This window comes from Rhinoraja longicauda, chromosome 1, assembly GCF_053455715.1.
Source record: "Rhinoraja longicauda isolate Sanriku21f chromosome 1, sRhiLon1.1, whole genome shotgun sequence".
NCBI classification, from domain to species: domain Eukaryota; kingdom Metazoa; phylum Chordata; class Chondrichthyes; order Rajiformes; family Arhynchobatidae; genus Rhinoraja; species Rhinoraja longicauda.
The window spans coordinates 76,604,501-76,628,449 of NC_135953.1; the positions used below are offsets into that span (position 1 = coordinate 76,604,501).

The 23,949-nt window shown below is 41.4% G+C and overlaps 1 protein-coding gene across 1 annotated transcript in view; it reads left to right on the plus strand.

The window, feature by feature from the left end:
• lgi2a (leucine-rich repeat LGI family, member 2a) overlaps positions 1 to 23,092 on the plus strand; it is a 32,117-nt gene extending 9,025 nt beyond the window's left edge. Inside the window, exons 6-8 of the mRNA XM_078410816.1 lie at positions 9,016 to 9,185; positions 15,660 to 15,824; positions 21,879 to 23,092. Coding sequence (XP_078266942.1) covers positions 9,016 to 9,185; positions 15,660 to 15,824; positions 21,879 to 22,696 — 1,153 coding nt within the window. The 3' untranslated portion in view covers positions 22,697 to 23,092. The remainder of the gene's footprint in view (positions 1 to 9,015; positions 9,186 to 15,659; positions 15,825 to 21,878) is intronic.
• The last annotated feature ends 857 nt before the right edge of the window (positions 23,093 to 23,949 follow it).

Consider the following 23,949-nt stretch of genomic DNA (forward strand, 5'->3'; position numbering starts at 1 on the left):
GGTTTCGACCCATACTCCAAAGACGTACAGGTTTGTCGATTAATTGTAAGTTGTTCCTAGTGATTGTGTAGGTTAGTGTTGGTGTGCGGGGATCGCTGGTCGGTGAGGCGAGATGGGCCATATGCGCTGCATCTTTAAAACTAAAACAAAAAAACCAAAATTGTTGTATCTGTATTATTGTCAATTATAATAGATCGCATAGAGTTAAGGCAGGTTGTTAACTATTTAAGTACCTTTTAGCTGAGCCTTCAACTCTCTAGCCCAAATTGAATAGTTGAATCTATTGCATCTATAAATCCAGGAGTCAAGAAGGTTTAATTATCTTGTGCACCAGAATAGAACAATAAAATTCTTATTTGCTGCAGCTTCACTGACCTATTAACACAATAAAACAACAAATATATATTGAATAATCAATAAGACAATAAATTATCGGTAATGCTGGGTAGCCACACCATAATGGTGCAAACTGAAGTATGAGTTGCAACCAAAACAAAGCTCATAGTAGATCATTGCTGAGGTAAGGTTGGGGTTAGGGTTGTGCAGTGTGATTCAAGACCCTGATGGTTGCTGGGAAGGGCTGTTCTTGCACCTGGAGATCATGGTACTTCTTCCCATGGTACCTTCTTCGACCTCCTGTACCTTCTTCCAAATGGTAGCAACAAGATGAGAACGTGGCTAGGATAGTGTGGTTCGTTAATGACATTAGCTGCTATTTAGAAGCAGTGCCTCCTGTAGATGCCTTTGCTGGGGAGGTCAATACCCGTGATGGACCAGGACCGGGACCACTTTTTGCAGACTCCTTTGTTCCTGGGGATTTGAGTTACCTAACCTGGCCGTAATGCAACCAGTCAGTATGCTCTTTATCGTATGCATGTAGAATTTCTACAGAGCATTCAGTGACATATTAAATCTCAATTTTCTGAGGAAGAGGAGGCATTGATGAGATTTCTGAGTGATTAGACCCAGGACAGATCTTCAGGCATGCACGCCAGGAACGTAAAGCTATTGATACTCTTCACCGCTGCTGAAGATGTTCATGGATCCTTGACTTTCCCTACCTGAAGTCAAAAATCACCTGCTTGGTCTTGTTAATGTTGAGAGCAAGAAAGTTGTCCTGCACAATTCAATCAGATTATCAATCTCCCTCTTGTACTCTGATTCATCATTACTCTCTATTTGTCCAACATTAATGGTATTGGCAGATGATTGGATGGCATTGGAGCTGTGTCTGGCTGCACAGTCATGGGTATCGCGAGCAAGGAACTGGGCACAGAGCCTTGAGGTGCTCTTGGGTTGATGGTTATCAAGGAGGAAACGTTGTTGCCAACTCGTATAGATTGAGGTCTGCCGAAGTGGACGTCAAGGATTCCCTTGCATCAGGAGGAGCAGAGATGCAGTTTCCTGAGTTTTAAGATAAGTTTAGAAGGGGTGATGGTGTAATGGAGGAACAACAGCCTGACATACATATTCTTATCATCCATTTGGTCCAGTGCCAAGTGGAGAGCTAGCAAGATCTTATCTGCTGTTGATCTTTTGTGGCCGTAGGCAAATTATAGTGGGTCCAGCTTCTTGCCATGGTAAGAGTTGATACTTCATAACCAACCTCTCAAAGTACTTCATCACAATGGAAATGAGTGCCAGCAGTCGGTAGTCATTGAGGAATGTCGCCTTGCTCTTCTTGTGCACTGGTATCGTGGATATCTATTTAACGCAGGTGGGAATCTTAAACCTTAGTAAGAGATTGAAGATGTGCACAAAAACTCCAGTCGGTCCGTCCAGGTACAGCGCGGAAACAGGCCCTTTAGCCCATCGAGTCCTCACCGACCAGTGATCCCCACATATTAACACTATCCTACATGCACGAGGGACAATTTCCATTCATACAAAACCAATTAACCTGCAAACCTGTACATCTTTGGAGTGTGGGAGGAAACCAAAGATCTTGGAGAAAAGCCACGGAGAGAACATGCAAACTCCATTCAGACAGCACGCGTAGTCAGGATCGAACCCATGTCTCTGGTGCTGTAAGCGCTGTAAGGCAGCAACTCTACCGCTGCGTCACCGTGCCACACGGAGGGTCTTTGAACATAACTCAGTGGACTGATGTCAAACAGTCATAAAGTTATTCCTTTTCCTTCTGCACGATCCTCATCACTGGAACTGCGCTCTTTGGTCTCTGCCTATATGCAGGGAGAAGGAACACAACCAGGTGGTCTAATTTGACATAGTGTGAGGTATGGAGCGATAGGGATGGTGTAGCAGTGGTTGAGAGTATTTGACTGTGCTGCAGGACACATGTTGATAGTAGTTTGCAAATGACAATTGTTAGAAATGAGAAGTTAATACATTTTTAGATTTTATGTTTTTCAGCTTTTTACAATGGACAATTGGCCTTCTTTTTTACTTTAAAATTCTTAAATTCATAAGTTCATAATTAGGCCATTAGATCCATCAAGTCTATTCTGTCATTCAATCATGGCTGATCCATCTCTCCCTCTCAACCCCATTCTCCTGCCTTCTTCCCATAACCCCTAACACCTTTACTAATCGAGAAAGTAAGGACATTTCCAGAAAATCTATTCTTGACGATCCTTCAATAAAAATTATTTGCAAAATTTATTGCAAAAAAAAACAAAGTGCTGGAGTAACTCAACTCGTCAGGCAGCATCTCTGGAGAACATGAACAGATGCTGCCTGACCCACTGAGTTATCTCAGCAATTAGTGTTTTTTGGCCAAGACTCCTGCATCTGCAGTTCTTTTTGTCGACTGTTTGTAAAATTTATTTTTAAGTTTACTTATGAAGAGTATTGTGCTCATGAGCATTATGTTCCCAGTTTCCCCGAGAGTTGGCCCCATTGTCATGAAGACTCATGAATGGCACAAAAAAATGGCAGACAAGCTGCTATCATTACCCTGGCTGGAAACAGTGAGGTTAATTAAATTGGCTCAGCTCCCATCTAAATCAAAAGCATTCACACTATTTAAACCTGTTGTCATTCCTCAGCTGGCTAGATGGGGATGAAAATGACAAAATTGTTGTGGCAGCAGTGTGGTTCATTCACTCTATAAATGCATCTACCAATCACTTTCACATGGCATGCTGTATATATTTGTTGACCAAAAAGATTGATGAGGGCAGAGCTGTAGATGTTGTGTACATGGACTTCAGTATTACGTTTGACAAAGTTCCGCATAGTAGGCCGCTCTGGAAGGTTAGATCGCATGGGATCCAAGGAGAGATAGCTGAATGGAGAGCAAATTGGCTCCACGGAAGGAGGCAGAGAGTGATGGTGGAAGGTTGCTTCTCAGACTGGAGGACTGTGACTAGTGGTGTGCCTCGGGGTTCGGTGCTGGGCCCGTTACTGTTTGTCATCTACATCAGTGATTTGGATGAGAACATACAGGGCAAGATTAGCAAGTTTGCTGATGATACAAAAGTTAGTGGTTTTGCAGATAGTGAAGATGGTTGTGAACGATTGCAGCAGGATCTGGATCGATTGGCCTGGTGGGCGGGGGAATGGTTGATGGAATTTAATACAGAGAAGTGTGAGGTGTTGCATTTTGGGATGTCGGCCAAGGGCAGGACCTACACAGTAAATGGTAAGCCTCTGAGTAGTGTTATAGAGCAGAGGGATCGAGGAGTACAGGTGCATGGATCCTTGAAAGTCGAGTCGCTGGTAGATAAGGTAGTCAAAAAGGCTTTTGGCACTGGCCTTCATCAGTCTTGAGTATTGAAGTTGTGAGATCATGTTGCTGTTGTAGAAGATGTTGGTGGGACCGCATTTAGAATATTATGTTCAGTTCTGGGCCCCATGTTATAGGAAAGATATTGTTAAGCTTGAAATGGTTCAGAAAAGATTTACAAGGATGTTGCCAGGACTAGAGGGTGTGAGCTATTGGTAGAGATTGAGTAGGCTGGGTCTCTATTCCATGAGCGCAGGAGGATGAGGGGTGATCTTATAGAGGTATACAAAATCATGAGAGGAATAGATCGGGTAGATGCACAGAATCTTTTGCCCAGAGTAAGGGAATCGAGGACATTGGTTCAAGGTAAAGGGGAAAAGATTTAACAGGAATCCGAGGGGTAACCTTTTTCCCACAAAGGGTGGTGGGTGTATGGAACAAGCTGCCAGAGGAGGTAATTGAGGCTGGGACTATCCCATCGTTTAAGAAACAGTAAGACAGGTACATTGATAGGACAGGTTTGGAGGGATATGGACCAAGCGCAGGCAAGTGGGACTAGTGTAGCTGGGACATTGTTGGCCAGTGTGGGCAAGTTGGGCTGAAGGGCCTGTTTCCACACTGTATCACTCTAGGACTCTATGGCACTAGTTGGTAGATTACACATGGAATTTTACAGTCCGAGGAAGCCTGAATTTATAACAACTTTAATAACAGTAAAAAGGACTTGTCATCCATAGTAATGCAATAGATTACTACAAGCCTACCCAATGATTCACCCAGGATACTAAATTTCATGAAAATCAAATTAAATAGAATTCAGAACTAGTAGTTATTATCAGAATAAAATTACCTAATTTTATGAATGGTATAATTCAATGGGCTGTACATACAATTCCTATAATTCTTCCACTTCATCAAATACTTTTCTGTTCACCTTAACACCTCCTATAATTAAACTAATGGAACATATACTGTATCTGGTTGTTTATGAATACTAGTTGGCATTTCAATAAGTAGCTATTCTGTTTTAAAAAAATTATTTGAAACCGTTCTGAGAGAATTTGCATGAAGTCCTATTTTCTGCAACCTGTTAAACTCTGGGCCAGGAGCTGGAAATAGGATTAGGCTGGAGTAGCCTTTTTGGATCAGCATGAAAAGATGGCTAAATTGTTTCATTCAGTGTTATAATTTTCTACAGTGCACTAATTTTGAATCCACATGTGGATCCCACATGGGGCGTGCTGACATCAGCTCCACAAGATGCGTCACACCTTGCAACAGGGCAGGTTATGGGATTGTAAATATTGTGTTTATCCAGTGGACATGACTGGATTTTGTTTTATCGAGTTTGTGTTGTGCAGAATATGGAGCACCCGTAAGGCAGCTTTCCCTTCACAGGAAACTTGTGATCTCTATTTCAACTGATAGGGTAACAATTTGAACTGCTTGTAATCAAATAGGAGGCATTGCGAATGTGTAGGTGCCGGAGGGCACATCTCTCCCGGAAACTGGACTGTTTCCAGTCTCACACTTCCAGCCTTCCTGATGAGAGTTGTTTCAAGGAGATTGCAACCTTCATAATAGAACCCAAGACAGGTATTTTACTGCCCCTCTCCTTTGGATTTTGGTCGATTTAAAAAAAAAAAAATCCTCTCTTGTCAGAAGCTTATAACTTTAAAGGCAGAAGGGAATAGCTTTAAAGTGAGAGGGGCAACATTTAAAGGAGATGTGCAGGGCAAATTTATTTACACAGAGGCTGGTGGGTGCTTGGAATGTGCTGCTGGGGTGATGGTGGAGGCAGTTTTGATAGAGGCATTTAAGAAGCTTTGTCGACCAGGCATATGGATATTCAGGGAATGGAGAGACGGGCAGGCAGAGGAGATTAGTTTAATTAGCCAAGGTGCGCTGAAGGACCTGTTCCTGTGCTAAAATTGTTCTATTTAGGAATCTGACAATTGGATTGTGCTGTTGTTTTGGCTTAAAGTTTCGATATTGAAAGGTCGCATTGCCACCCTTCATTCCTCGAGGAGATGGGCGAGGTGCTGGTTTGTTTCTGGATCATTTGGGTGGGGCGGAAAATATTGAAGTTGTCAGCGAGGCCAAATCTTTGATACAAGACCCATGAAAGAAGAGCATGTGAAATAGTTTGTTCCTATCACAATATAAAGCCATAATTTAATCCTGTTTATCTTCTGTGAGCTGATGAAGCTTCTGCACTAGCAGAAGTAATTTTATCCTCCGCTCTTTTGCCCCAGTTTGACTCCTTCAGCTGTTTTCTGAACCTTGAAGAGTTCCTGGCTGTTGGAACAGATCATCTGGTAGATATCTGTAAAATGATCCTACACATAAAGCTGGGAGGTGAACTCACTTTTTTATGCACTTAATCAATGAACTACAAAGAAGCCAAGTTTTAATTTGTCTGATAAGGAACTGGGTGTTTCCACCTGGGAGGGTTGTAGAATGTACTGAAAGGTGAGGAGTTGAGGATTACAAAGAATTGACATGGAGGGCAATTTGAGGTCTGGGGCCATGACGATTGTCACATTTGTCACGCCTGCACACACTTGAGACACTTTCCACATTCCTCCCCTAAGCTATTAGGAGTTACACCTGCATTTAATCTGCTCCCCTAATCGATCACTTGGTATAAATACCTGAGATCATCAGCAATTGGGTGCTGACTAATCAGTTCGGCATGCTGTCGGTTCGATAGCAGTTCCGAGTTCTGTCAGTTCCCGGTCTATATCGTTCGGTTCCATTCGCGTTTAGATTCTGAGTTTTCTTCTGTACTTTTGGGTGAGCCTGCATTTGAGTACTTTCCATTTCTGAGTCTTCTGACAAGGATATTGAATGGAAGGGAAGGTGCTCCTGTTTCCTGGTATTCTTAGAGTAGACACCTGCTCCACCTGGTGGAGTTGATGGTGGGGAGACGGGGCCTGTGTGACAGACTGGGCCACATCCACAACTCTCTGCAATTCTGGAACTCTCTTGGACACTGTTCCCAAACAAGCTGTGATGCAACCCAACAGTATGCTTTCTACAGTACATTTGTAGATGTTTGTAAGAGTCATTGGAGACATGCTGAATTCACTCAGCGGACATAGAGGTGTTGGTGTGCCTTCTTGGCTGTGACCAAACGCATTACATTTACTTTAGCACTTCAAATAGCTAAGTGAGGTTTAAGTAAGGAAGCCATGATTAGCCGGAATATGGATCTGACATAATGCTGGCATGATTGTTCACATTCGGCATTTAATTAGTCTGCCCTCTTGATTTTCATTGAATGTGCACTGATAAGCGATTACATTAAACAAGCAGTGGTCTGAGACATGATACCAAGTACATTTATTTTCTTTTTTTTCTTTTGAAAAGACATGTTTTGGGCAGTTTCACATTTTGTCATAAATTATCCAATTATGGCAAGATGACAGCATGCTTTAGGAATGGGCTGTGAAATTTCCCATATAAACTGTTCAGCAAATGCTCAATCTGAACAATGAACAAGATTGTGAAAAGACTTGGGATTTCTATCCCTTGCTCCACTTTTTTTTTTACAAACAACCATTTTATTACAAAGATGTGGAGTATAAACACATGCGTAAACTTATTGGGTTCTCTAACTTTATTCAGTGCAGTAATTTCTATATGGGATTCTTTGTAAAAAGGAGATTATTTTGCATGAAAAAATAATGGTCCACACTTTGTGCGATATTGATGACAAACCTCTCAGCAGGGTTGTAATTGGCAGCAACCTTGAGGTTTCCTTGCAAATCCCAAAGTTGTTGTGAACAATTTGACACTGGTCAGCAGTTACCTTCAATTATTAGAGCTCAGCAAGAGAGCGGAATGCTGCAACTAGCAGGGGGTTACAGTGCTGCAGCAAGTCAGAGCAGGTGCAGGGAGCAGCCATGTTGATTGGAATAGTGGATAATTGTTGTGAGAGAATCAGGTGGGTAGTATTCATTAATGTTAATTTTAAAAGAATGTTTTAAAGTGTTCAATTGTTTTAAAATATATTGAAGAATTTTTAACTTCTAAAATTTAAAGAGAATTTTAATTGCTTTTGGTTACTTTTATGTGTCTGAAACTTTTGAAGATATTTGCTCCATTCATTTCTGGGGGAATGACCTAACTTGCTGCAAGAACATTTTCTCCATTTTGCACTGGGTTCAATTCATTCCACCTGATTTTTTTTGTGTGCTATGCCTCACAATGGGGATATTACTGACTTCCCCTCCAAGATCGCACTGGATGGATTGCTTTAATCATGTATTAGTATCTTTGTCAGATCTACCAACTTTCCTCTCATCACAAATCCATTCTATTACTTTCAAGAGAATCTATCATAGTTGTGATGGATTTTCTATTGTGATGTATGCATAATAGTGGAAAGCAAGGAACTTATAGACTTTGGGTTTATCCCAAGAGTATTTTCTTATTTTAACAGTCAAACTAATTTCAAAAAGCTGCACTACAATTTCATTTTTACGATATTCAATTTAATTTTCATTTGAAAGTTGTGATTAATCTAAATACAAGGCCATGTGTAGTTGGGATGGCATTGTGCTGAAAATGGAACTGGATGACGTTGTATATTAATTTGTAATGATCCTGATTTAGCAATGATTAAGATTAATACCTGGAGAATCTTTGCAACTTGTACACTGCTATTGACGTCAGTTCCATCCCGGGAGCATCCTGTCTTGAAATAATTCTGCACTTAATTTTTAACAAATGTTAGTGCAAAAGTCTGTATTTTGAGATGTTGGGTGGTGTAAAATTCATGAAAAACACATAAATGGTTTAGCATCTCACTTTAGCATCTCGGATATTATTATTCACTTTTTAATTTTAGGAATCAAAAAATTGAAAGAATTCAAAGGGACAAAAGGAGCAAATTAGCAAAAAGTATTATTGGACTTTACAAAGGATAACATGAGCACCACACACTTCCCTCTGCTCTGTAAAAACGTTGCCAGTTTTGAACTGTCTGTCCCATCATGATGTGGAGACTTCCAAAGAAACGGAGCCAGGAAAGAGGTCCAGACTCCTCTCTGCCTTTTAAATAATCATGGCTGATTCACTATCTGGCCAGATTTCTATCTGATCCCTTTATCTCTTGATTCCCTTGGTGCCCTGTGTTCTGTTATATGGGTCTTGAATGTGCGAGATTTTAGTAAATACATTTCTCCTCATTTCTGTGCTAACTGGCAAACCTCATCCAAATCAAGCCCCTGTGCCCAAAGAGTGAGGCGTCTTCACAAACAATGAAATGCAGTGACTTTATGCTGCAAGTATTTATTCAGTATTTTCTTTTAACTGGCCAGGGATTTGCGTGGAAACAAGTTCCAATGTGACTGCAAAACCAAATGGATGACGTCTTGGTTGAGGACCATAAATGCCACTGTGACTGATGTCTTCTGCGCAGGCCCATCAGATCATATGGGAAAGAGGCTAACTGACCTGGCAACCTCTGCCTTTGACTGCATGTCAACAGGTATGTTATTTTAGATATTGTCCGCAGGTAATGAAAATTGTGTTGTAATGTAAAGTTGTCAGTTATATCGGTAATGGATCATAGAAAATATCTTTATCTGTTTAAGAACCATAGACATAGGCTGTAAAACGCAGTTCATAAAAAGCACTGTTCTATTCTTAATTATCCACTGATCATCTCTCAGCATGTCAGCCTATTTAGCATGTAAACGCAAATAAAAGAATCAATGTATAGAATAAGAAATGTACGGATGTTTTTATTCACACTGATGCTAACCACTGCTGCCTTACAGTGCCAAGAGACCCAGGTTCGATTCTGAGTATGGGTGCTGTATGTACGGAGTATGTACGTTCTCCCTGTTCTCTGGTTTCCTCCCGCTCTCCAGATGTACAGGTTTGTGGGTTAATGGGCTTCTGTAAATTGTCCCAAGTATGTAGGATAGTGCCAGTGTATGGGGTGGTCACTGGTCAGTATGAACTAAAGTTTAAAAGGAAATGCTGGATATTCAATTAGTTAACTTCCGAAAGAAAAAGACATGTCGCCCTCAATATTAATTTGGAGACGGCTTCCAACTCGAGAGGTTTTTTACGGACATTGAGAACAAGGCTGTTGTTCTGACACCACACAATCGTATGATCGATCTCCCTCCCATACAATGATTCGTCATCACCTGTAATTCGTCCAACAACACTGGTATTGTTGGCAAATTTAAAGATAGAGTTGGAACTGTGTCCAGCTACATATTCATGGGTATTGCTAAATCAAGAAATGTATCGACATCTGTTTTGAATACATTCAATGACTGAGTTTCCACAGTTCTCCAAAAAATCACCATCAGCTGCTGGAACAAATTTCTCCTCAGCTCAGTCATAGAAACATAGAAACATAGAAAATAGGTGCAGGAGGAGGCTATTCGGCCCTTCGAGCCAGCACCACCATTCATTGTGATCCTGGCTGATCATCCACAATCAATAACCCGTGCCTGCCTTCTCCCCATATCCCTTGATTCCACTAGACCCTAGACCTCTATCTAACTCTCTCTTAAATCTATCCTATTTGGCCTCCACTGCCCTCTGTGGCAGAGAATTCCACAAATTCACAACTCTCTGGGTGAAAAAGTTTTTTCTCACCTTAGTTTTAAATGGCCTCCCCTTTATTCTAAGACTGTGGTCCCTGGTTCTGGACTCGCCCAACATTGGGAACATTTTTCCTGCATCTAGCTTGTCCAGTCCTTTTATAATTTTATGTTTCTATAAGATCCCCTCTCATCCTTCTAAACTCCAGTCAATAGACAATAGACAATAGGTGCAGGAGTAGGCCATTCAGTCCTCGGTGTTCTACCCTTTATTTTGAATGTATCCCAGTTTCTAAACTACTGAGCTAGGAGAATAAAACCCTCCATGAATCCAGCGTGTAGAGCCCTGTAAGAGTGGTTTGAGATTCAATGCAAACTCTTTTTCTCATCTTTCTAGAATCTTAACTCATCCTTCTAAACTCTAGAGAATAAAGATGGAGTCGAAGCAATCTCTCCTCCTCGGGCAAGCCCACCATCCCTGCAACCAGTTTTGTGAACCTTTGCTACATTTCTCTTTGGCAAGAACATTCCATTTCAGATAAGGAGTCTGACACTGGAGGTGGTGCTCCAGGTGTTGTCTTGCCAAGTCTCATGTAATTACGGTCACGTCTTTATTCCTTAAATCTCAAAGTGGAATAGACTTGATGGGCCGAATGGCCTAATTCTACTCCTATTCCGTATGAAGACATGTTCATGTCTCACTGCTTGCTGTTATTACATATTAGATTTCATTGATTTATGATGCCTAGACCTAGGATGCTTGGTCTCATTGAGCAGCACCATTTCCCAATTGGCCACCATTTAACACGCACTGCATTTCTGCCTGAAGCCCCCAAAGTGGGTGACATCACAAGTTTCTACATTGCACTCCATTTGCAATTGTCTCAGCCATTCATTTAGTTTGTCCATTTCCCTCTTTGCCAGTTTTGCCTCTTTGCCAGTTTTGTATCATCAGCTAATTTAGAGATATAACATTTCATCCCCCTCATCAAATAATTGATAGATTGTGAATGTGGAGCCCAAGTACCCATCCCTGCAGCACTCCCCTGGTTATGTCATGTCAGAACGAAAAGGAAGATAGATACAAAAAGCTGGAGTAACTCAGCGGGTCAGACAGCATCTCTAGAGAAAAGGCATACGCAATGTTTTGGGTCGAGACCCTTCTTCAGACAGAGTCAAGGGAAACGGAAATGGGAGATATAGATAGTGATAAAGAGAAATAGAAAACAAATGAGTAAAAGATATGCAAAAAAAGCAACAATGATAAGGGAAACAGGCCATTGTTAGCTGTGTGCATGGTGAAAAAAGTTTCAATGGAACTCACCAGGGCGACATTGAAACTAGTACAATGACTTGGGGGAGGGATGGAGAGGGAGGGGATGCAAGGGTTACTTGAAGTTAGAGAAATCAATATTCATACCGCTGGGTTGTAAGCTGCCCAAGCGAAGTATGAGTTGCTTTTCCACCAATTTGCATTTGGCCTCTCTCTGACAATGGAGGAGGCCCAGGACAGAAAGGTCTGTGTGGGAAAGGGAATTAGTGTTTGGCAACCCGGATATCAGGTAGGCCCAGGCGGACAGAGCGAATGTGTTCAACGAAACGATCACCTAGTCTGTTTACTCTCACTCTGCTTTCTTAATCTTTGCTTGTACATTATCTTCACTTCTACATGCTCTAACTTGGTTGATTGACCTCCTGTGTGGAATTTAATTAAAATTTAAACGCACCACATTCACTAGATTTTCCATATCCCATTCAACCAGTCACATTCGGAAAGAAAACCAATAGATTAGTCACACAATTTCTCTTTAGTGAATCAATGTTGATTCTGATCATTCTTATTCTTTTTGAGGTATTCTGTTATTACATGCCTCAATTTAGATTCCACCATTTTCCTAATGACTTGTCTTTCCCTGCTTCTAAATATATGGGCCATATATGCTAACCTCCAATCTAGAAGAACCAATGCAGAATCTACAGAATTTTGAAATATGATGACCAATCCGTCTTTTAACTCTAACCACCTCTATCAAAACTCTGATATTGATCACTGAGTCTGAGATTTGATAAGTTTCATCCTCACCATCTTCTTGTAGTTTATTTTTATCTTAATACTAATATCCTTCAGTTCCTTTCTTATCTGATAGGCTTTTCTGTCTTCTTCGATGGAGACGGACATAAATAATTTGTTTAATTTCTTTGACCTTTCCTTTTCCTGCAGTGTAAATTCTCCCAATGATGGATTCACATTAGTCCTCACTAGTCAGCTCCTTTGCACATAGCAATTGGATCTTTTACAGCCTTTTTAATTAAGTTCCACCCAGGAGGTTGATCAACAAAGTTAGAGGGCATAGAACTGGAGATAACATGCTGGCATAGATTGAGAACAGGTTAAAAGACAGAAAGCAAAGTGTGCGAATGAACGTGCCCTTTTCAAGCTGGCATGACATTACCAGTGACGTGCCACAGGGATGCGTACTTGGACTCCACTATTCACAATCAACATGAATTTTTTTTAAAATTCTATCTGCTCTCTGTGATAGACTCAAAAAGCTGGAGACAGGCAGCATCTCTGGTTAGAAGAAATGGGTGACATTTTGGATCAAGACCCTTCTTCAGTGTCTATCTTCGGTGTAAACCAGCATCTGCAGTTGAGTTACTCCAGCATTTTGTGTCTATCTTCAGTGTAAACCAGCATCTGCAGTTCCTTCCTACTCGATGTGTTTTGGTTTGGCTTTGAATTCTAAAATTCTCCCTTAGAAGACTTGTCCTTTGATTTAATACTATCTTGAACTTCTCGGGTAAGCCCTGGAAGGGTCACCTTGCTTGTCAAGTTGTTGTACCTTGTAGGAAAATATTGTGTATTATTTCTTGACATGCTGATTATTGGCTGCTCACTGACATATCTTAATTGGCCGCAGTTGATTGGGTAATTTCCCCCTTATATTTCAAATGTTTCAAAGGTCTTTTATTGTCACATGTACCAATTAAGGTACAGTGATATGCGAATTACCATACAGCCATACAAAAAAAGCACCAGACACACAACATAAACATCCACCACAGCGGATTCCCTACATTCCTCACTGTGATGGAAGGCAAAAAAGTCCAACCTCTTTATTCTCCCACGGTCGGGGCGGTCGAAGCTCCTTCGAAGTCCCCGAAGTCGGTCTCTGACCAGAGACCGTGGGCTCCGTGATGTTAAGTCCGCAAGCACCTGCAGTTGGAGCTCTGAGGTCAATCCCTGGCAAAGGGATCGCGGGCTCCGCGAATGTTAAAGTCCCATAGGCTCCCCACGGTGGAGCGCTCAATCGGTCTCCAGCAACGGTCACCAACTCCTCAATGTTGGGTCGCAGTGCGGACGGAGATACGATACGGAAAAAAATTGCATCTCTGTCGAGGTAAGATTTAAGAAAAAGTTTCCTCCCACCCCCCTACATAAAACAAGCTAAAGAACACTAAAAGCATTTAACACGTACCATTAAAACACAAAGTAGGAAAGGACAGACGGAATGTTGGTGAGGCAGCCATTGCTGAACATCATTGTAAACCCCCTGCTGACAAGCAGGGCCGTCTTAACGCATGGGCCTGATGGGCACTTGCCCGGGGCCCCACGAGCATAGGGGCCCCATGCTGATCTGTGTATGTTAAGTGACTTGCAATAAATAAATACTACTTTAAAAATGTAGGTTCAATAAGTGCTTTTTTCGCAACATTTTCGGTCCCTAAGTGCTTCTCACAGCGATCTGTAAGTGCTTTTCGCAACAATGTTGCACCCCAAGTCCATCGCTAAGTGCTTTTCGGTAAGTGCTTTTCGCCGGCACGACAGGGGGGGGCTGGTAGGGAAAGGGGGGTGGGGGAGAGTAATGGTAGGGGCCCCAGTACACTGCTTTGCCCGGGGGCCCATAATGCTGTAGAAACGGCCCTGCTGACAAGTACTGAACACTGCTGATCAGTACTGAACACTCCTATCCGGGACCCTGTAGCATTCCTTTAATATTCTAGTGAGTTACTTTTGAGCACTCCTTTTGTGTCTGTCACAGTGCTCCTGCATGATGGTTATTCTAAGATGGATTTAAAGATAATATTGGTCTTCCCAGAAGCAGCACACCAGTCGGTTTCCCAAAATGAAAAGGACTGAAATGTGGGTCTTTACAGTATAAATGCTCCTAGTGAAACTGGTACACATCCTCATGCAGTTCAGCTGCATATGAATATCCTTTCTGGTTTATAAAAGGTTCTGACTGCAGAATAGTTGCACTCTGTATGATTTTGAGTACTTGCCCCTTCTGGGAATGAACATCGTGGGGAGGTTTACCTGACTCTCAGTTCTGACAAACTATCCATCTGTCTAATGCACTTATTTTAATGGGCAGCTGGGCCTTTGATATGTATTGGATAGCAAACTGCAAGCAGGCAAAGAAGAAAAGATTGATGGCAGTGGGTAACCTTTACAGTCACTTTACATGTACCCAATAGGTCTTCAAAAATCTGGGGATGTTCCCCCACCACCTGCTGTGACTCCCTGGTGTATGGAGCAGTGCTGCGCTGAGGGATAATCAATAAATGGTGAAATGAAGGAAATATTAAGATGTCTAAGAAGTAGTATGAAGTGAACTGCAAAATATTTTCATTGTACAGTATCAGCGTGGATACTGTAAATTAGTTTAGTTTAGAGATACAGCACAGAAATCGGCCCTTCGGCCCACCGAGTCTGTGCCAACCAGTGATCCCTGCACACTAGCACCAGCCTATGCACCAGGGCCAATTTACATTTTTTACTGAATCCAGTTAACCTACAAACCTGTTTGTCGTTCGAGTGTGGGGGGAAACCGGAGCACTCGGAGAAAATGAGAATCCCGGGACTCTAGCGCTGTAAGGCAGCAACTCTATCGCTGTGCCACAGTGCCATTCCTGTAAATGCTCCTTTCATGTCACTCACAGCAAGATATATTACAAAATGCAAATTTAATATTTTGTTAAGCAATGTGTTTGACTAATATTGAAAGAATCTTCTGTGTAATTCTAACTGTGTAAGAGATAAATATAGGGCATATATTATTGCTGCACTTCACTTTAAGGTTCAGTAAAGCTTTTGATACCAGACACCCGCAATGTCACCTATTCCTTCTCTCCAGAGATGCTGCCTGACCCGCTGAGGTACTCCAGCTTTTTGTGCCAATCTTCTGTTTAAACCAGCATCTGCAGTTCCTTCCTACACAGAATGTTCCAACCTGCTCTTTAAAATCACACTGCCATTGTTTTATAGTTGTTTCTCTGAAATACACCGTAAAATCTTTGCTTTACAAAATGGCTAAAGGTTAGGCAACTGATTGAATGTCTGATTTACCTTTGTTATTTTGATGCTTATGTCTGAAATACAATGTTTTTATTTGCAGAGTTCGTACTGCACCAGATTTTACCGTACGAGTCTGTATCAGTGGACACATTCTCTTTTAAGGATGATGTTTATGTAGCAATTGCACAACCAAATGTGGGAAACTGCAGCGTGCTCGAATGGGACCATATCGAGATGAATTTTAGAAGTTTTTACAATATTACTGGTATGTGCAAATCTAACTAACATTTGCCGTTTTTTTTAAGTGAATTTCTAATTTTCCTAACATTCTTCTGATAGTCAACCATGCAAACTACAAATGTCAGGCAAGGGCGGAAACCATGATTCATTAGCTAAAAATTGATTTGCACTGAGCTGGCTTAAGAATCAATGACAGATAACATTGCATGCTTGTTGTCCCAGGTGGGAAGGGCAAAATCTCCAGCACTGATTTCCAATTACTCCAGTTAAAGTCTACATTCAAAAGAATTCACAAGGAGAAGGTAGAAATGTGCCCGTCATGGAGAGGTGTCTCATAATTGCTGTATGGAGCTACTGAGGAAGAATGGTCACTTGGGTGAAAGAAAGAGGTCCAATGCACGGTAGCCTACAGAAAATTTCTGCCAGAGCAGAGGCTGGGAAAAAAATAATATCAAAGGTATTTCCTTTCAATCTGCTCACATACTAGTTCTGGATCATAAAATTGTGCGGGTTTATAAATATAAAAACCAGTGATATGACAGTGCTCATTGGTGCAACAAATCTATTGATGGTTGGATGCCTATTGTACAGGTCATGATGTGATTCGAACTCTGATACACTTGACTTTATCATGATTTATCACCATTACATTATTTCTCTGGTTTTGCTGTCATAACATGAAGTAGGAACGTTTAAGAATAGCTCTAAATTTAGTTTTTCCAGATGCTTAAATTTTGATATGTAAAGTGGTTAAACAATTAGACTAGTTTTAATAATTAAGCACATATGCAAAGCATGAGACAAAACTCCATATCAGTAGTGACATCCCCACAGAAGGAATAGAGTTCAGCTTGAGTTTAAATTTTCAATCATCTTATTTAATATTTTCATGAAGCTACATGATTAATATTTAATCTGTGTTCCAACTGTAACACAGGATGACTGCAGAACAGACCATGTGCTGTGAGGGTATGTGCTGTACTGCATGTAGACCACTGGTCAACCCAGTCACCAAGCTAATGTCCCCAACAATCAGCCCACCGCCCATGTCATCTGGTGTCCCCTTTACCCTCTGTGGTCCTGGGCAATGCCGCCCTACCATCTCCAAATCTCTCGCGCCACCTGACAATCTTCTCCCTTCCACTAATTGATTTATCCACAACATGGATGCCCTCTGCTCTCCCATTTTCTCAATCCACTTCCATCCATGTTCTTTGCTCCTGACTCCTGATCTTTCCCCTCACTTTTCTCTCGTCCAGGTGCGCAGACCAAACTTCCAATCGATGTGTTGACTGAAAAGAAACAGATTCGAAAAATGCTTTAAAAATAAAAGTCCTCCCATAAAATTGGACAAGGCCTCGAGGTAATTTGTGCAGTTCTGGCCATTGCTGCACTGGTTGTTTATTTCGTCTGAAATGAGATGAGATTTCAGATAAACAAAATCTTAAATAGAAAGAGAAATTCCATCTGGCAAACCAAAAGCCGCAATGATATTGTTGGTTATTAAATGAAAAGAATTCTGCTCCTCAATAGCAAGAAATTGGTAGTAATCATTGAATTTGATCAGTGAGGTTTCTACATGAACTTCACCAAATGAATAAAACTAATTTCCACAGAAGGGAATGTCAAAGGACTGATTAGCAGAAACTTTGGTTTTGCCATAATCAAATCCAAGGTAACAGGAAGCCAGTGGGATGATTATTTGATTCAATGTGTCAATGCCCTCAGATAAGAGGATTGCCAATGACTCCTGTGGTCTCTGATGACTTCCTTCATTGTCAATATAATGAATTTCCTCCTACCACATGCGTGTGCACGGAAGACAATTATACAGTGTTTGTCTGTGTGGTATTTGCATATCCTTCCTGTGAATCTACATGTCTGTGCCATGTGGGAAGAGACAAAGGACATGGGGGAAACCCTGGCATTAACAGGAAGGATATGCAAATACCACACGTTCAGACCTGCAAATCAGGGTCGGATTTGGTCACCAAAGCTGTGTCCTCCACCAGGTGCAGTGTTGTGCACCACTATAATGTGATCTCCCTGCAGAGGGGAAATTAATTGCCTCATCTATTTAGGGCGGCACAGTGGTAGAGTTGCTGCATTACATCGCCAGAGACCTGGGTTTGAATTACTATGGGTACGGAGTTTGTACGTTCTCCCTGTGACTGCATGGGTTTTCTCCGGGTGCTCTGGTTTCCTCACACATTCTAAAGACATGCAGGTTTGTAGGTTAATTGGCTTCTGTAAATTAATTCTGTACGATAGACTAGTGTGTGGTTGTTCATTGGTCAGCACGGACCCGGTGTGCTAAAGGGTCGATTTCCACGCTGTATCTCAAAAAAGCTATTGTATGGGTGCTGGAAATTTGAAATAAAAGCCAAACATGCTGAAAGATGAACTCAGCAATTTAGGTTGCAAAAGCAGAGAAGAGCAGAGCTAACATTTCCAGTCAGTGACCATTCATCAAAGCCTTCTTGTATTAGGAGGTCTCCTGCACTTTTCTCTTCCCTACTTTAGCACCTTATTGTAACAGTGGCACAATGTATTCTGTCTCTGAAATTCTTCACATAATTTCAAAAAAATGAGTTTCACGGACATGGTAGGAATGCTACTGCTGTAATGGTGCACATATAACATTTATGGCAGGGTCTTTTCCTAACAAATACACACAACTACTCTGCGTCCACAAATCAGGTATAAACAGTGGCTCAATATACAGTAGATACACATTGATTCACCTTTTAGCTTTGCTTCAGATAACATTGGAAAATGTATGGGCATGAACTGCAATAATATTCATTAGTGCAGCTGAGTGAATTGTACAGAAGGGATATTGCACTGTTACAGAGGAGAGGCCATGCCTTCAAATACAAGAGCTTAGAGGAAGCAAAAGGCAAAACAATGCCTTTTGCAATGTTACTGTAAAATGTTACTGTAAAATATATTGCTTTGATGCTGAGTATTTACACAAATCAAAACAAGATATTAGACGCTCCACATTCTAGCAATAAACCCATGGTCCAGTTGCAGCTGATAAAGAACCCAGAAATAGTGTGTACCACAAATAGTGAGAAATAAGGATAATGGCTTTCACATTGAATATACCTTTCATGCCTTAATTATTTGAATAACAAGTACTATTGGTACTGGCAATGCACATTCAAAAAAATGGAGGTAAGTAACAAATTTAATGGCCAGAAATATGCAGTTGTAATTATCCAAAACTGTAAACACCTACCAGCACGACTGTCTAAAACTGACAACTCCCTTCTCCTGCAAATGGCGAGTTTCTTCTGTCTTTGCCAATGCCATCAACATGGAATCAATGCCGAATGTGAACATCAAACCTTTCTGAGGTTAAATGTGTCATCAGCTACATTGCTGCCTTTTTGTCAATTATGTCAAACAGTCTTTATTCCAAACATACATTGGTATCATTCCCCAACTCTTTCTCAACTACATCGATGACTACATCGGGGCTGCCTCCTGCATCAGTACAGAACTCACTGATTTCATTAACTTTAACACTAACCACCTTGCCTTCAAATTCACATGGACTATCTCTGATACCTCTTTCCCCTTTCTTGATATCTCTGTCTCCATCACGGCAAAGGCTATCAAATGACACCTACTACAAACCAAACAACTCCCACAGTTATCTGGACTACACTTCCTCCCACCCTGCTTCTTGCAAAGATGCTATGCCCTATTCTCAATTTCTCCATCCTCACCACATCTGCTCTGAAGATGAGGCTTTCCTTTCTAGGACATCCGAGATGTCTTAGAACATGAAACATAGAATGGTGTAACATAGGACCACAATGTTTGTGCAGACCATGATGCCGTTAAACTGATCTCATCTGCCTGTACATAATCCATATCCCTCTATTCCCTGCACTTCCATGTGCCTATCCAAAAACATCTTAAACGCCATTATCGTATCTGCCTCCACCACCATTTCTTGTAATGTGTTCCAGGTCCCCACTGCTCTCTGTGTAAAATTCTTGCCGCACACTTCTTCATTAAACTTTTTCCCTCTCCCTTATAGCTATACCCTCCAATGTTGGGCATTTCCACCCAAGTCATCATGGATCTAGTACATCTTAATCTTCTGGATCAGCCTAACATAAGCCTTACTAAAATCAGTGTGTGCAACATCCACTGTCCTACCTTCATCAGGGCACCACCTGCCACTTACAAAGCCTTGCTGGCTATCCTTAATTAGCCCATTCTCTTCCAAATGAGAGTAAATCATATCTCAAAGAATTCTCTTCCCACTGGCCTATAGTTGCCTGGATTCTCTCCCCTTCTTAAACAAAGGAACAACATTGACCACTCTCTGGTCCTTGCCTGTGGCTAAAGAAGAAATAAAGATCCTCATCAAGGCTCCCTCCATCTCCTCTCTTGTAACCCTCAATAACCTGGGATCGACCCCATCAGGCCCCTTGGACATCCACCTTATACCTCTTCAAAAACCTCAGTATAGCCTCATTCGCGATCTCAAACTGCCCTAGCTTATTTGTATTCCACACTTCTCCTTGGGAATACAGATGCAAAGTACTCATTTAGTACCATACCTACATCCTCTGGCTCCTGCACAGATTCCCTCCTTTATCCTTGAGGTCCTACCTTCTCCCTCGTCACCCTCTTATTTTTAACATGCGTGTCCTCTTTCTTTAGTAAAAATGGTTTCCCCCTGTTCTCCTAGATGGTTGGACCCGTGTCTCCTCTGTGTCCTGCAGTTTTTCTCTCGCTCCCCCTTCCCGCAGAGAGAACAAGGATAGAGTTCCCCTGGTCCTCATGTTTCACCCCACTAGCCTTCGCATCCAACACATCATCCTCCCACATTTCTGTCACCTCCAACGTGATACCACTTCGAGTCACATCATCCCATCCCCACCCCTTTCATCCTTCTGCAAAGACCGCTCCCTCCATAACTCCTTGGTTCTATAGTTCAATGGTGCTTTATAGTTCAATAGTGCTTTATTGTCAGATGTGTAAAACGCAATGAAATTTTTTTGAGTCGCCAGATTTGGCATCCTTTCCAAAGTCCGTTCTGTGTGCTAGGTCTTATGGAGTGGTGCCTGATTCAGGCAAGCCCTTGGATCGTTCAGCATACCGACGTTCCTCTTCTTGCCCGGTCACCTTCGTGCCCTGGATGCGCCTCCCACAGCCAAACTTGAGGGTGCGGGAGGTAAGACCCCGGTTCACTTGCCTACTGGCCTTGCTCCTCTTAACCATTGTTGCCGACTCCCTCTTCCTCCGTGCCCAGTCTTCATGGGATGAGCAGGGACCAGGCTCTGCTGCTTCCCCTCTACAGGCCACGGCCCACCGGGTCTTTCTGCATCCTGCCACATGGCCACCGGGTCTTTCGGGCAGTTCCCAGTTCATGGCGGGTGAACCATCCTTACTGTCAGGTATGACCGTGACTTGCCAGGATCCTCCTGGTTCATTTATCCTGCACCACCCAAACCATTCCCTCCCCAGGTACTTTCCCGTACAATGACAGGAGATGTAACATCTGTCCCTTTACCTCCTCCCTTACCTCCCATACCTAGCAATCCTTCCAGGTGAGACAGAGGTTCACGTGCACCACATCTAATCCACTACTGCATCCGGTGTTCTCGATGTGTCCTTGTGTACATCGGCAAGATCAAGTGTAGACTTTGTAATCAACTGAATAAAATGTTAAGTATAATTTTTGCTTTATGTTCCTTTGGTTTGCTGTCCAGAAAATGTTTCATCGCATTAGCTGTTCGGCCTGTTTGTTGACATCCTTGTTTCTGGGTGTTTAGTGATTGGCTGGAAGGCAAGTCTGGAAAGATGTAATTGCCATACTCTTGTTTAAAAACTTTTGTGGCTGGCTTTCTTTAGGAATAATTGGTGAGCCTTGGCTCTCCACAACACCTAGGCAAATACATTAGTTTAAAATCTGATTCCTGATGTATGAAGGTTGTTCAAGTCATTTTGATTCCAGGAGCATTCATAATAGTTGAGGTGTTCTGATTTGTGAGTTCCTTACTTGACCGCACTGCATATTATGTGAAATAACAACAGTGTGCTCTATTTGCAGGTCAGTCCATAATTGGATGTACAGCAATAACAATTGAAGAACAGGTCTTTCTTGTGATTGCACAACTCTTTGGTGATTCTGCCATTTACAAATATGATGAGAACTGGACCAAATTTGTAAAATTTCAAGGGATTGAAGCTTCTAAAATTTCAAAGCCGAATGACATTGAGGCATTCCAGATTGACAACGAGTGGTTCTTCATTATAGTAGATAGTTCCAAAGCTGGGTTATCAACAATATACAAGTGGAATGGCAAAGCTTTCTATTCCTACCAGACTCTGCACAAATGGTTTAGAGATACAGACTCAGAGTTTGTTAGTGTAGATGGGAAATCTTGTTTAATACTAACAAGTCGGTCACAAAGCCCTGTGATCTTTGAATGGAACAAGAATACAAAGCAGTTTGTGCAGCAAAGTACTATGCAAGCTATGGAGGATGTTATTGCTGTGAAAAGTTTTAGAATTAAAGATGACCTATTCATTTGTCTGACAAGGTTTATTGGCGACTCTTTAATAATGAAGTGGAATACAAAGCAGTTTGTTGAAGTGCAGGATCTTCCCTCACGGGGCTCGATGCTTCTCCAGCCATTTTCATTCAAGGACCGGCACTATTTGGTTGTAGGAAGTGACTACACTTTCTCTCAGATTTATCTGTGGGACAGTCAAAAGAAAGGCTATGCAAAATTTGAAGAAATCTATGTCCAGGCGCCTCGATCTTTTACTCCGGTATCTACAGATCGAATGGATTTTTTATTTGCTGCAAGTTTTAAAGGAAGTACTCAAATCTTTAAGCATGCAATTATTGATTTGAGCCTTTAACTTGATGAAAACAAAATGCTAAATCAAAATCAGGATCAGTTAGCTTGCAAATGGATCTATGGTATTTTGGAAGCTGAAACAAACTGCTTCAAAGTATTAAACTACAATCGGAAGAAAAATAGCCCTATAAAATCTTAGTGGGCAGGGAGTCTTTTTTTCTGTCGTTATAAGGTGAAGGCCTTGACTTTTGGCCACAATGCAACTGTATTATTTCTCTGTCCTCTTGGAAACGGCCATATTCAAAATCAAGAAACTACTTAACAAAATATTTTTTTTAAGCGGTCTTCATTTACTGAGGCACAGTAGTAGGAAAATAAGCATTTATGAAATGTGTTCTAGTTTATTAATATATATTATGCTAAACATAATAAAATTCTGACTTGTAATGTTCATTAAGCAATAAATAAAGATGCCCAAGTTTTATTTAATCATATAATATGCAGCAGAATAAATTCTGTGCCTACATTAATAATGCTTATATATTGGTAGCAGGGGCATGCACCATTTTCAAGCACAAAACCTCAATAGTCATGTTTTGTGGCGATATTGGCTATATTCTTAACTTGCACTGCTGAAATGAATGTGTGATACATTATAGTTGTAATTTAATACAGCAGAAAGAACAGAACGATGGAAAGAGAAATCTACAGAGCAGTAGAATGGTAGCTTTAATGGTAGAATTGATAGCTTAAGAGAGATATTGCTCAGCCAGGCATTGTTTTGGGAAAACATGTTTTAGCATTAGACATCTGTTGTTGCTCCAAGAATGTAGCAAAGGAGTTTAGTGTTTGTAGTCAGGAGCCTCCTATGTTCCAATAAATGAAATAAATATAACCGTGGACATTGCAAACGATGCATTATAGAAAGCTAACTAAAAAAAAAGAAATAATAACATTGCTGACTGTTAGTGTCATCTTGAGCAAGGCATGCAATTTCACCAGTCGTTGAATTGGTAATCTTGATAATCAGTTCACCACTTTAGTCTTCCTTTTTAGGGAAATTACAGATCATTTCCCAGATATTCATTTGCACTGCTCTATATCATATCATATCATATCATATATATACAGCGCGGAAACAGGCCTTTTTGGCCCACCAAGTCCGCGCCGCCCAGCGATCCCCGTACATTAACACTATCCTACACCCACTAGGGACAATTTTTACATTTTACCAAGCCAATTAACCTACAAATCTGTACGTCTTTGGAGTGTGGGAGGAAACCGCAGATCTCGGAGAAAACCCACGCAGGTCAC